The sequence below is a fragment of the Nanorana parkeri genome, unplaced genomic scaffold (assembly GCF_000935625.1).
Source record: "Nanorana parkeri isolate BGI_ZX_2015 unplaced genomic scaffold, ASM93562v1 scaffold2279, whole genome shotgun sequence".
Taxonomy (NCBI): Eukaryota; Metazoa; Chordata; class Amphibia; order Anura; family Dicroglossidae; genus Nanorana; species Nanorana parkeri.
Window position 1 is genome coordinate 62,583 of NW_017308547.1, and position 15,171 is coordinate 77,753.

Genomic DNA, 15,171 nt, shown 5'->3' on the forward strand with positions numbered 1-15,171 from the left:
CAAGATTTGGGAGGAAATTTGTCCCATGGGAGAGGTCAGGTACTGATGTTGGAGAAGATCCGACTCACAATCAGTGTGTCAATTCATCCCAAAGATGTCCAGTAGAGTTGAGGTCAGGGCTCTGTGTAGGACACTCGAGTTCCTCCACCTAACTGGTCACACCGTGTCTTTATGGAGCTGGCTTTGTACACAGGAGACAGTCATGGTGGACCAGAAAAGGGTCTTCACCAAACTGGTCACACCATGTCTGTATGGAGCTGGCTTTGTACACAGGGGACAGTCATGGTGGAACAGAAAAGGGTCTTCACCACACTGGTCACACCGTGTCTTTATGGAGCTGGCTTTGTACACGGGGGACAGTCATGGTGGAACAGAAAAGGGTCTTCACCAAACTGGTCACACCATGTCTGTATGGAGCTGGCTTTGTACACAGGGGACAGTCATGGTGGGACAGAAAAGGGTCTTCACCAAACTGGTCACACCATGTCTTTATGGAGCTGGCTTTGTACACGGGGGACAGTCATGGGGGAACAGAAAAGGGTCTTCACCAAATGGTGACCACAAGCTTGGGAGAGCACAATTGTCTACCATGTCTTTGTATGATGTTGGGTGAATAGAACCGTCACTGGAGACACCTAAACTCAGTCATATGGAGGGGTTCACATACTTTTGGCCATGCAGTCTAGCTGCAGTTTTATTTGTAGATGTCTGTAAGGAATTATTATGCAGGGAAGTCGTTCACAGTTAGTGTTGGATGTCCTGAACGTTCATATAATAGTTTTTTTCATCTCTTAACAGATAGAAAATCCTCGCTATCTACGGGAAAAGCCTGTGCCTTTAACATCGGTATGTATTTGGGTTCCTAGCATTGTTACTTTCATATACAGTATGTATATATATATATTTATATGTATAAAGTGCTAAAAACCCCCCCCCCCCATACCATTAAGGCTGGCGTGCCTTCCTGCATGGTGTAAATAACATGTAGATTGTGCAGCCAAGTACAATGGGACTTATGTATTAGAGTGTTTGGATAAGTGGGAGTCTTTCTGTCTAGTATAGGGCAGCGCAGACAATGTTCCCTTTTCAGACACTGACACTCTTGAAGTATAATGTATCTTTGTGCAGATATCTCCGGATTCCCGGCTGAGAAGAAGCTCCGATTATCGGGATGAACAAGCTCTTTCCCGACTACATAAAAAAGAGGTGCGATCAGTAGCTGTGTGTCCGGTCTCTGCCAGTGAACGTTCCGAAATCTGTGTTGCAGCTCGAATGTTTGAGTTCGGTCTTTGGCTATGAGTCCTAAACACCATGATTCTTCCTTACTGTACACAGCAGCACCAGTACCAGTCTCTGGGGCCACATGGTACATTTGTGTGGCCTTGTGTGTTCACATCGTCCTGTCTGCACGAATTTCTGTCTTTGGGCCGCAGCTCATAGCTCATTGGCACTACAGAGTCTAAACCCTTGGTTCTCAACTGGTGGGTCGCGACCCCATCTTCAGCGGGTCATCACATGCTTTGCACTTTTCCAGGTGACACACTCCTCAGCCTCCCCCACTGTCAGTTCTCGCACCAAACAGCCATTCAAAATATGCCGCCCGGCGTTGAGTGTCCATTTGAGGTGGCGTGGGCTGGGGGTATGGCCGCGAGGGAGCTCCCTCCATATGTGCATTGCTTACAGCTCCCTCACATGTCCTGTAGAGGTGCCCGGACTGACGTCACATTCTGGCTCCCGGCACCTCTACAGGACACGGAAGGGAGCTGTACAAACAATGCCCATATGGATGGAGCTCCGTCACAGCACAGCAGCCCACCCTGGACCCCAAGCTGAGGATCCACCCCAGTGCTCGTAAGGTATGGAGACGGGTGGATCTTAAAAAAATAGAAAAAAAAATATCATTTTTGTTGGAGTATGTACAGTATGTGTGTGAGAATGCCTGAGTGTGTGTGCAGTGCGACTTAATAACCAAGGACAGATGTGGGTCCTGAGGTTACACAGGTTGAGAACCACTGGTCTAAACCCTACAGCTATGTGTGGTTGGTGCAGGTCACCCAGTCTTTTGGGCCGGGGCTCTGCAGAAACCCTCCATAGTGGTCAGTTCCTGTATACACGAGCCCTCTCTGACCTTGGTGACCAGCATTCATATCACCAAAACAGGTGTCCCCCGTTGGAACATTCTCTTCTATTCCTGTTCTGGAGACAACTGAAATGTTCCATTTCTCATCACTTCCTGTCTCCATGACAATGGTCATCAAGACACATAGAGAGGGTGAAACTTCCCAGTGGGGACATTAATAGTAATTAAAAACCTGACAGAGGGACTTAGCCCTTCCCCATCCCTGCATCTAAAACTAAGAGACTCCACTTTATATGATTTCAGCAATGTCCCTGGTGGCTCCAGTATGGCGGACATCTGGCACATTTGGTTGTGGTTGCCACCATGTTACCTCCATGTAGTCCTGGAGGTAACATCAGATGTCACCACATTTATCTGTTCAGGGTTGGAAGCAATAAAGGCAACATATTCCAGCAGCTCTTCCTCTGTGAAGTCCCCGTCTCCTGGCCCCTTGGTGTGCTGCCTGAGCAATGAAGGAGTCAGGGAAAGGAGCCTTTGAAGTGGTTCCCCAGAACTGACTCAGGCATTCTGGAAATGTTTAAACCTTCATGAATTTCACAGGGAAACGCGCTGGTCTTGTGAAGCCGCTGACAGGAGGTTTACATCCCATTATGAAGGTTCTATCCTCAGCCGGACACGGTGACCTCATTCTGCTGAGCTGCAGGAGGAATGCATGACACAGCCATGGTGTATAATGTCATCGCTGGATGTCCCAATACTCCCAGTACAGAGGGTTCTGTACCCCAGGTCATCTCTGTCCAGATATCTGTGTCATAAATGGTATTTCTTTCTCACCCATTGAGGGACACAGGAACTCAGATGCTGTCAGGTTATACTGCTGCCTGCAGGCAGAATGCACACTGACAAACCAAACAATTGTAGGCCAGCCCCAGGATAACCTCTCCTCAGCCCAGCGTGCCTCAGCTGTGTCCCTGGGTTGTAGGAGAATGGACGTCTTTTCTTCATCTTTGCTGAGAATAGTCTCGCCAATCTTTAGCCTTTTCACTTCACTTTTATTTTATCCTTGGGTTATTCTTCACTCAGGATTCCTTGTCTCATCGCTGCCCGAGCTGGTCTCTACATAACAGCGATCCAAATTGGCCTTTCCTCAGCCCAGTATTGGAATGCTGTACTTGGACCATGCTGGACTGGACGTGCAGACCTAGCCTGGAATGTGGCCATCGGGCACTGGGTTCAGTATTATGGCACTTTCCAGACCTGAGAGTACTGGTAAAAGTAAGCCACGGAGAACTTTGCAGGTCCAGAGTGGTGGCATTGCCTCAGGTCCAGAGCGGTGGCATTGCCTCAGGTCCAGAGCGGTGACATTGACTCAGGTCCAGAGCGGTGGCATTGCCTCAGGTCCAGAGCGGTGGCATTGCCTCATGTCCAGAGCGGTGGCATTGCCTCAGGTCCAGAGCGGTGGCGTTGCCTCAGGTCCAGAGCGGTGGCGTTGCCTCAGGTCCAGAGCGGTGGCATTGCCTCAGGTCCAGAGCGGTGGCATTGCCTCATGTCCAGAGCGGTGGCATCGCCTCAGGTCCAGAGCGGTGGCATCGCCTCAGGTCCAGAGCGGTGGCATCGCCTCAGGTCCAGAGCGGTGGCATTGCCTCAGGTCCAGAGCGGTGGCGTTGCCTCAGGTCCAGAGCGGTGGCGTTGCCTCAGGTCCAGAGCGGTGGCATCGCCTCAGGTCCAGAGCGGTGGCATCGCCTCAGGTCCAGAGCTGTGACATTGCCTCAGGTCCAGAGCGGTGGCATTGCCTCAGCACTTGTCCTTGTTACTGAAGACTCGCTTTGCTAACTAAGGTGGTTCTAGCAGAAGCCCGAGAAGCTGCCACATTGTTGGCACCACAGGATGCCTGTTAATTTTCCCTTTCCAGCCAGTTTTACCAAGAGCTGGGTTAACACTGAGGAACCGAGTGCTGATGTAATTTGCTGGGTGTAGTTTTGCCCTCACCATTCATTTTAGACGAAGCTCTGCCCGCTGCTGCTCCAACTTTACGAAGCATGACTGGGAACACTGGTCTCTGGTCCATAATTACTGCCCCCCTTCAGTGATCTGGTGACCTTCAGCCACCTAAATCCAACAACATCATGGAATCCTCCCCAGTTGGGATTTATATCCTGATTTGGATCACCTCTCAACACCGTCCTAGGATACTAGACTCAACCTTGCATCCGTCCATGAAGCCGACGAATCTCTCCTCACCTCCCTCTAGTAGGAATACTGAACTGCCATCTGTTCCTACCTGCAGAACCTGACACTTTCACACCCTGCTTCTCCAAAAATGTTAGATACGCTTCACCAACGTTAACCAAAGGGTTAAAAACGTTTAAAACATGTGAAAGATTATGAAATTATTCCTAACTCTGAACTTTAACTTCATCCGTATAAAACTCCTAATTCTGTACTTCACAATCGAAGCAAATCCCCATTAGCGCTAACAAGCTTTGAGGACAGATTCCCCAATCCACAGGTTTAATCCCTACCCTAGAGAGATCTTCTACGAGCACGCGCACTGAGCTTCTATGTGTGACTGAGTGAAAGGAGGATCTGGAGAGCACGTTAGGCCGCGTAGAATGGAATGAGATATGGTTAGATGTTGTCCTTCTACTTGCACTATATCCATAGAACATTCCTATAAGATCCCCGTGTTCTGTATATAAACCCCCCAAAATACAATCGCATAGTACACCCCCACCCTCTCCTTCTGCTGCTTTAGGGGTTTTACTTCTCATGGATCCATGTTTTATATCTGGTGGGAATAACCTAAAGTTTGGGAGGTATGGATTCCATTATGCAACTGTAGCCCCCATCACCTTCAGTGGAGTGACTACTAGACATTTAGTGATTGCCGGGACTGTAGTCGGCCTGGTTGGATTAATAGTGGCATTTATCTGGTTAATTCCCGGTGTCTGGCATTGATTTGTACCCCCCCTGGTTGGAGTGTGACTCTGCTGTATTGTGGGACAGCCAATGAGAGGCACTGTAGTTTATGTACAGTACAGCAGCCAATCACTGGGTTTCTCTCAGCCAGTGGTGCATGCTGGGATAGGGTACATATACTGGAGGGAATAGCCATGTGCTCAGACTAGTCAGGACCAGCCATGGATTAGCCCAGGGCTGTGTGTGCTGTCCAGCACCCCCCAGGATAGGCCTGAGGCCTGGGGGTGGGCAGAGGCTGGAGTGTGGGAAGTGTTTCCCTAGGCCTCACTTATGGAGGAGCCCTGTGTTGTTACCAGAGGAGGAGAACCAGGAAAGTGTATGGCTACCCAGAACCTAGAGGACCTCAGGAGCATGACCGGTGTTTCTCCTGCTGAGGATTTATACTCATCCCTGCTCATCTGTTACTCCAATTACTATTCATTGTACCACATGTGGATCTACACTGAGATGCTGGTGAGACTGGAGTCTATGTCTGTTACACCCGGGATGTCTGGGATCCCTATACCCTCTCTCCTCCAGGTAGTAAAAGTTCTTCAGCATCGTATTACTGGAGTGGATATCAGTTTTGTGGGCACTAGAAGAGGGCGGTTATATGCTAATGGGGCGGCTGAAGATCATACCCCTAGACAGACTAGTGATGACCGGGGATATTCCAGCAGCTCCTTATGTGGTGAGCTCTACACAACCCCGTCAGGTCTCCCTTACACTGTATTCTTATATGGAATCCATGGGAGGCTCAAATGACCTTCATCTCTGACTACATCTGTTCTTCTAGGCACACAGCACACTATAGCCAAACCATGGGGACAGTTTCCCCTTCATTTTAGGAAGGTCAAACAACAGCTACTCTTATAACGGACAGACTCACGGCTATGACTCCTTTGAATCTGGTCACCTCGGATCATCTACCCTCCGGTGGCAAAGTCACGATTTTTGTAGGCATGCAATGGGAATGGGATGGGAATTTAGTTTGCTTTGTGCTCCACATGGACCAGATCTTCCCAACCCTTCTCCCCGTGTTTGGATCCCGTTTCCTCTCCTCTACTTCTCTTCACCTTTTATTTATTTTCATTCCTTAACATTTTCAAGCCATTCTTGTGCTGTTCATCCAGATTGCCCTGACCACGTTTGCTCTTACCTGAATTGGGTGTGAGTGTTGTGCACTAGGGCCTCTATGGTTTCTGGTGGTGGGTGCATTCCCCATTTATGGCTCCTCTGTATTCTATTGGCACGATGCTGCTGATTTCAATATGCAAAATTGTTACTTTTTTGTTTAAAGGAGAACTATGAGATGAGTGATTTCCACTCACCTCATAGTTCTAGCCGGTGACAATGAGACTGTCACAGGTCGGCTCAGTAGATCGGGAGGTGAGGGAACACATACCGGGTTCGCTCACCTCTCGATCCTGTCACGGCTCTCTGCCGTGACAGGGGAGGGGATGGATTCCCCCCTCCCCGCTCCGATCCGCCAGCGCTGACTGGAGGAACGGACGGGGGAGGGGGCGGGTACAGCTGGCTCTGCCTCTAGATAGGCGGAGCCAGCTGTCACTCACGCAGCTGGGCGGATCCCATCATCTACGTCGTGATCCGCTCCGGCTGCGGCGTCTCAGTATACCGCGAGCTGTAGCTCTCTATATACTGAGCCTAGGGTGACGGGAGGACGCTAGTTTGTGTCCTCCCGTTACCCTAAGGAGAACTATGGGGAAAAACACTGACCCCATAGTTCTCCTTTTAATATATTTTTTTTATTATTTCCAATAAAACTAGTTATACAGTTCTTCAAAATTAGGGATATTGCAACAAATACTATCTATACATACAATGTATTATACATCTCTCCCTATAAAATATCTACGACTTGATTTTAACTATATACATTCGTTGCCCAATCTCATATCTTCTCTTTACCCATTTATTCTACTTCCATATTTCCTTCTGGGGGGGAAGTAAGTTGCTTAGTGAATTATATACACCCTTACCGTGACACTCACTCCAACATGTCCTTAGACCAACTAACCCTCTCCATCTTGCCATTATGAATGTACCTTACTATTTGTGTGTTTCCACCCTATATGAGATCTGTGTTATAATAACCAAAAGCCACAATCTTCTACTGTATTTATGTGTTACCCCTTTATTTCCTAACTCCCCGCTATCTCCCACATTCTCATATATCCCCTTGGGTCCTACACCGCTATCTCCCACATTCTCATATATCCCCTTGGGTCCTACACCGCTATCTCCCACATTCTCATATATCCCCTTGGGTCCTACACCGCTATCTCCCACATTCTCATATATCCCCTTGGGTCCTACACCGCTATCTCCCACATTCTCATATATCCCCTTGGGTCCTACACCGCTATCTCCCACATTCTCATATATCCCCTTGGGTCCTACACCGCTATCTCCCACATTCTCATATATCCCCTTGGGTCCTACACCGCTATCTCCCACATTCTCATATATCCCCTTGGGTCCTACACCGCTATCTCCCACATTCTCATATATCCCCTTGGGTCCTACACCGCTATCTCCCACATTCTCATATATCCCCTTGGGTCCTACACCGCTATCTCCCACATTCTCATATATCCCCTTGGGTCCTACACCGCTATCTCCCACATTCTCATATATCCCCTTGGGTCCTACACCGCTATCTCCCACATTCTCATATATCCCCTTGGGTCCTACACCGCTATCTCCCACATTCTCATATATCCCCTTGGGTCCTACACCGCTATCTCCCACATTCTCATATATCCCCTTGGGTCCTACACCGCTATCTCCCACATTCTCATATATCCCCTTGGGTCCTACACCGCTATCTCCCACATTCTCATATATCCCCTTGGGTCCTACACCGCTATCTCCCACATTCTCATATATCCCCTTGGGTCCTACACCGCTATCTCCCACATTCTCATATATCCCCTTGGGTCCTACACCGCTATCTCCCACATTCTCATATATCCCCTTGGGTCCTACACCGCTATCTCCCACATTCTCATATATCCCCTTGGGTCCTACACCGCTATCTCCCACATTCTCATATATCCCCTTGGGTCCTACACCGCTATCTCCCACATTCTCATATATCCCCTTGGGTCCTACACCGCTATCTCCCACATTCTCATATATCCCCTTGGGTCCTACACCGCTATCTCCCACATTCTCATATATCCCCTTGGGTCCTACACCGCTATCTCCCACATTCTCATATATCCCCTTGGGTCCTACACCGCTATCTCCCACATTCTCATATATCCCCTTGGGTCCTACACCGCTATCTCCCACATTCTCATATATCCCCTTGGGTCCTACACCGCTATCTCCCACATTCTCATATATCCCCTTGGGTCCTACACCGCTATCTCCCACATTCTCATATATCCCCTTGGGTCCTACACCGCTATCTCCCACATTCTCATATATCCCCTTGGGTCCTACACCGCTATCTCCCACATTCTCATATATCCCCTTGGGTCCTACACCGCTATCTCCCACATTCTCATATATCCCCTTGGGTCCTACACCGCTATCTCCCACATTCTCATATATCCCCTTGGGTCCTACACCGCTATCTCCCACATTCTCATATATCCCCTTGGGTCCTACACCGCTATCTCCCACATTCTCATATATCCCCTTGGGTCCTACACCGCTATCTCCCACATTCTCATATATCCCCTTGGGTCCTACACCGCTATCTCCCACATTCTCATATATCCCCTTGGGTCCTACACCGCTATCTCCCACATTCTCATATATCCCCTTGGGTCCTACACCGCTATCTCCCACATTCTCATATATCCCCTTGGGTCCTACACCGCTATCTCCCACATTCTCATATATCCCCTTGGGTCCTACACCGCTATCTCCCACATTCTCATATATCCCCTTGGGTCCTACACCGCTATCTCCCACATTCTCATATATCCCCTTGGGTCCTACACCGCTATCTCCCACATTCTCATATATCCCCTTGGGTCCTACACCGCTATCTCCCACATTCTCATATATCCCCTTGGGTCCTACACCGCTATCTCCCACATTCTCATATATCCCCTTGGGTCCTACACCGCTATCTCCCACATTCTCATATATCCCCTTGGGTCCTACACCGCTATCTCCCACATTCTCATATATCCCCTTGGGTCCTACACCGCTATCTCCCACATTCTCATATATCCCCTTGGGTCCTACACCGCTATCTCCCACATTCTCATATATCCCCTTGGGTCCTACACCGCTATCTCCCACATTCTCATATATCCCCTTGGGTCCTACACCGCTATCTCCCACATTCTCATATATCCCCTTGGGTCCTACACCGCTATCTCCCACATTCTCATATATCCCCTTGGGTCCTACACCGCTATCTCCCACATTCTCATATATCCCCTTGGGTCCTACACCGCTATCTCCCACATTCTCATATATCCCCTTGGGTCCTACACCGCTATCTCCCACATTCTCATATATCCCCTTGGGTCCTACACCGCTATCTCCCACATTCTCATATATCCCCTTGGGTCCTACACCGCTATCTCCCACATTCTCATATATCCCCTTGGGTCCTACACCGCTATCTCCCACATTCTCATATATCCCCTTGGGTCCTACACCGCTATCTCCCACATTCTCATATATCCCCTTGTGTCCTCCCCCGCTATCTCCCACATTATCATATATCCCCTTGTGTCCTAATGTGTGTCCTATCTCTAAAAATATCCCCCCCTAAGTTAAAATTACAATCCCTGTGCAGAATTGTTACTTTACCAACAATATATATCACTGACTTGTACTGCTGAGTCCTTTTATACTTCTGATGCCTGTATTGTGAATGATACCGCTCCATCCTGATCCCTTGTACACCTCTTTATAAACCTTAATCAGGCTTGTGTTCAACACAAAACATATTTGATGACAGGTCCACTTTAGGCCTCTGACCCTGTAGTTTACATCACTGGACAGTTAGATGGATGATCTGTGTCACCTGTAGCCCGGTCATAACCACATGTTCTTTTCTAGATGGACTTGAAGATCAAAGCCATGGAGGCGAAGTTTCATGAAGAGAAGTTAAAAATGCAGCAGAAGCACGATTCAGATGTACAGAAGGTGAGTGAGATGTAAACTGCTTCCTATAGCCCAGCCACGGTTCTTCCACCTATTGCTGGGGGTCCCTGAACAATTTCTGCTGCCTCTAGGATATGTAATCACTGACCCCCAATGTAAGGAGCATTCTTCCCACTGACCCCCAATGTAAGGAGCATTCCTCCCACTGACCCCCAATGTAAGGAGCATTCTTCCCACTGACCCCCAATGTAAGGAACATTCCCCCCACTGACCCCCAATGTAAGGGACATTCCCCCCACTGACCCCCAATGTAAGGGACATTCTTCCCACTGACCCCCAATGTAAGGGACATTCTTTCCACTGACCACCAATGTAAGGAGCATTCTTCCCACTGACCACCCATGTAAGGAGCATTCCCCCCACTGACCCCCAATGTAAGGGACATTCTTCCCACTGACCCCCAATGTAAGGGACATTCTTATAAGAGTGACGCTCTGGTCTGAGGACATGGAGTATTGTAGAAGAATATGCCCTGCCACGGATGACAAGTGAGATCTGAGTGATCAGCATTCCACATACTAATACAGGGGGCCTCTATTTCACCGGTCATGTGACTGCCCCGAATGTAGGCCCGCCGCCTTTGCGCAGTGGACACCACACGGCGACACATCAAAGTGGCAGCTGGCGGATGTCAGTATTTGGTCAGGTGGGGAGAAGACGCCGAGGCTGTAAGTGAATCTTGTGTAGGCGCAGAGTCGCGGGATGCTACCTGCAGAGCGCTATATGAGAGCTTTTGTCTGATCCCAGGCAGAGGAAAGACGATCCGGGTAATAAAGATACAAATATCTCCCTCTGCACAAATGGAGGCCATGATACCGCTCCTGTCCACCTCTCAGAGCTGGTGACGGCCTCCCAAACTGCAGCTGAGACCGTAGCTGGAGCGCTGTCATGGTGCCGACGCCATTCTCAGCATTCTGATTTGTTATAAAGGTATAAATAGTAGGGATGCACCGATACCAGTGCCGATACCAGTTCAGATACCGGTCCGGATACTTGGCATGTTCATGAGGACTACCAGGGTTGCAGCGGTTGCAGCTGGGACCGGGCTGGCGCTCCACCACTGTCCTGAAATCATTAGTCTGTATTGTTTTAGAAAAAACTGTCACATGACACTAAACACAAATGTATCAGAGCTCGTACTCGCAAAACTGGTATCTGTGCATCTCATATATATATTTATAAAAACAAAATCATACAATAAAACAGAGATGTACAAATCCCGGGAGCTCCATACAAATGACAGCCGCCTCCTAACTTCTGAATTTCGCTCTAGTCTAGTCTTGGAGCTGGAAAAGTATCGGTACTTGTACCCAGTATCGGTACTTGGTATCGGTGCATCCCTAGTAAGTAGTCTCTGAGTGTGACACATATACACCTGATAATGTCCGGGGTCACACAGTCTACAGAGCTCTACAAGTAATGGGAACTAGACATGTGCACTGGCAAATATTTAAATATTTGTTTTGATTCAGATTTTATGTTATTTTGTTTTTCGGGGTTCGGGTGTGAAAGTCAATTCGGTTCGAACGTTCGGTTCGTTTTCGTTTCTTATTCATTTCGTTAATTCGTTTGCAACAAAGTGACATGTTTTCCTCCTTCTCTGAAGGCACTTTGCTGCAACGAACGAAAAGAATAAGAAACGAAACGAACGTTCGAACGAACTACCGCTAACGAATTTCGGAAATGGAAATTCGGATTCGTTTGCATTCGTTATATCTGTCACTCGGAATTCGGATACGTCCGAATTTCCAATCGGAACGAAACGAATCGCACATGTCTAATGGGAACTATAATCTATTAAATGCTGAACTCCAGACAGGTAAATACAGGTGCAAGTCTTCTATTACCTGCCAAAGGTGTTGTATTTCTGTCCATCCAGTCCTGAGATTTACATAGCTGTGCCTCACAGCACAGCCCTGTCTGGCAGGGGACACACGTTAATACAGTTTTGTGTTCACTGATACATTATTCAATGTATTTTTTTTAATGTAAGCTGTGCAAGTAGCTGAATTCAACTTGGTGTCAGCCTCTTCCAATGCAAGTTCAGCGTAGCTCAGACCAGGAGAGGAAGGGACAGGACTGGGACTTCATCAGGTGCGATGATGTGCTAAAAAGGGACATGCTGACAGGAGAAGAGAGCAGACAGATGAGCTCATCAGTCTGCTGTCTCTTCTTTCACTGTCCAGTCACAGGCTGGGGATAGACAAAGCTGTAAGTGTTAGTGAATTGCAGCAGAGAAACGTCAGGTCCCCTATTGTGCCAGGCAGGGCTGTGAGGTGCGCTAGAGTTGTGTTACCTGCCAATGGATTAGTATGTCTGCTCACCCAGTCCTGGCACTTAAACAGGTTCATTATATGTATTTCTACTGTATGATCAGTTCTTTGCCTGGTTCATCTTTAAAGAGACCCTGTCAGATATCTAGTTATATGGAAAGGGGAGCTCTCTGTAATAGAAGAGGTACTAGACTCACCTCTTCGGTGTCCCGTGTCTCCTCCTCCCCTTCTTTCTGGTGCTGCATCCTCAGTCACGCTCATTGGCATCTGATACCATCACGTGCCGCGTTATCTTCCTCCTAACGCTATGTTAGTACAGAGTCCTCTGGTAATGTAGGGATGGAGGAAGGAGTTACAATGCGTGATGGGGAGCACAGGCATCCCACACCCCCAGAAGTTCAATACCAAAGATTGAGGCTGCAGTGCTGGAGGGAAGTTGGGAGACTCGGGGTGTTGCAGGATAGGTGTGTACACGGTCTCTTCTGCAAGGAACTGCCCATTCCAGTATTTCGGAGATGTGACAAGAGCAGTGACTTGGTGCAGCTCACGGCAGCCAATTAGAATTCATCTTTCAGTTACATAGATAAGGTGTATGCCCGATAGCACAGCACCATTGATGACCTGTGTGCCTCCTTGTCCTGTGGGGGGTTTCAGTGGTATGATGGGAATTTGTCTTTGCAGATATTGGACAGAAAGAATAATGAGACCGAGGAACTGAAAACACTTTACAAAAATAAGCAGAATGAGAGCGAGGAGACCATCCGGAGGCTGGAGAAAAAAGGTACCAGCTTTGTATTATTGCTGCCCAACATGTCCCAGGGTGTCTCTCCTTCCTCCTCTGCTGGCCGCCATGTCCCAGGGTGTCTCTCCTTCCTCCTCTGCTGGCCGCCATTTTGGAGAGGGAAGATTGTGACAGCGCAGGGCCCCAGAGATCCTTCTGTACAGGGGTGTAAGCACCAATTCTCTGGGTGCTGGACGGAGGCCCTGGAAATACTTTCTTCTCAATGAGCGGATTGTAGACTTAGACATGACAGGGGCTACAGCAGCAGTATAGCAGACAATGGTCATGTCCTTCCACAAGGTCCAATCATTTCCTATATCTCTTTGTATAACAGTGCAGACCCTGCTGCGTGAGTCCCAGATCATCCGAGAGACAAAGGAGGCCCAGATCCAGGAGCTGAAGAAGATGTGTGAGCAGAGCGCTGAGAGCCTGAAGAACGAATGGGAAAAGAAGGTCATTCCATCCTTTGTTCCTCATCATATCTTCTGTTTCTCTAGATATGGGAGGCCGTAATTATAATCTGGAGGTCCATATTTCATATAACAGCCTTCTTTACATGACTTATAGATATTGGAGGCTATAAATATGAGCTTAGGGGTTCATGTTACATATAACAGCCTCCGTTACATGACTTATAGATATAGGAGGGTATACATATGAGCTAGAGGTTCATATTACATATAACACCCTTCGTTACCTGGCCTCTAGATATGGGAGGCTGTAATTGTAATCTGGAGGTCCATATTTCATATAACAGCCTCCGTTACATGACTTATAGATATAGGAGGGTATACATATGAGCTAGAGGTTCATATTACATATAACACCCTTCGTTACCTGGCCTCTAGATATGGGAGGCTGTAATTGTAATCTGGAGGTCCATATTTCATATAACAGCCTCCGTTACATGACTTATAGATATAGGAGGGTATACATATGAGCTAGAGGTTCATATTACATATAACACCCTTCGTTACCTGGCCTCTAGATATGGGAGGCTGTAATTGTAAGCTGGAGGTCCACATCCCATATAACATCCTTCGTTACCTGGCCTCTATTTTGGGAGGACCAGATGCTATTGGGCTGATGCATTTATTGTGAGAGATTTGGGTTTGTCCTCTGATTTAGAGTTCCAGACTTGCAGCTTGATGGTCAGGGGTTCAGAGGCTACTAAATATGAAGTGTCAGGCTCAGATACGGAGGCCAATCTGTGGTGTAAGAGCCGGCACAATCCTCATCATATAAGAATAATAATCAGGACTCGTTCTCTTCTGTTGTCATCTCCGCTGTGAAGTATGCGCCGGAGCCCTTCTGTGCACCCCTCTGATATAGTCTAATGGAGCTTGGGTTCCATGATGGCTGAGCCTTGCCAACCTCCGTCCTCTGTGCAGAGGGAAGGCCTCTGGTCGGTTGGATGGCAGTTGGCGGAGTTCAGCCATGAACCTGTGTAAGGACAGACAGAGAGGAGCCCAGCAGAGGACTTCATGGCTACATCAGGTAATAGCGGGCAGCTGTTGTCATACACACGAGTGACTTCCTGTCCAGCAGGCGCACAGTGAGGGTCCTATCACGCTATCAGAGGTGGAGCAGCTACAGATCTCTGGTCTTATTTCCTCTGGTGGTCTCCTCCAGAGATTCTAGGGGCCCAGTATGAGCTCTACAATACAGCATGCCATCTGCTGAGCACTTTTATACTGACCTCCAGTGTAGGGGGGCACTTTTATACTGACCTCCAGTGTAGGGGCACCTTTATACTGACCTCCAGTGTAGGGGGGCACTTTTATACTGACCTCCAATGTAGGGGGGCACTTTTATACTGACCTCCAGTGTAGGGGGGCACTTTTATACTGACCTCCAGTGTAGGGGGGCACTTTTATACTGACCTCCAGTGTAGGGGGGCACTTTTATACTGACCTCCA

At 48.3% G+C, this 15,171-nt stretch overlaps 1 protein-coding gene across 1 annotated transcript in view; it reads left to right on the forward strand.

Moving 5' to 3' along the window:
- The window catches only part of CEP112 (centrosomal protein 112), a gene marked incomplete at its 3' end in the record, with an annotated part of 145,596 nt that overhangs the window by 27,546 nt on the left and 102,879 nt on the right, over positions 1-15,171 (forward strand). Inside the window, exons 8-12 of the mRNA XM_018573219.1 lie at positions 799-846; positions 1,129-1,206; positions 10,094-10,180; positions 13,153-13,252; positions 13,587-13,705. Coding sequence (XP_018428721.1) covers positions 799-846; positions 1,129-1,206; positions 10,094-10,180; positions 13,153-13,252; positions 13,587-13,705 — 432 coding nt within the window. The remainder of the gene's footprint in view (positions 1-798; positions 847-1,128; positions 1,207-10,093; positions 10,181-13,152; positions 13,253-13,586; positions 13,706-15,171) is intronic.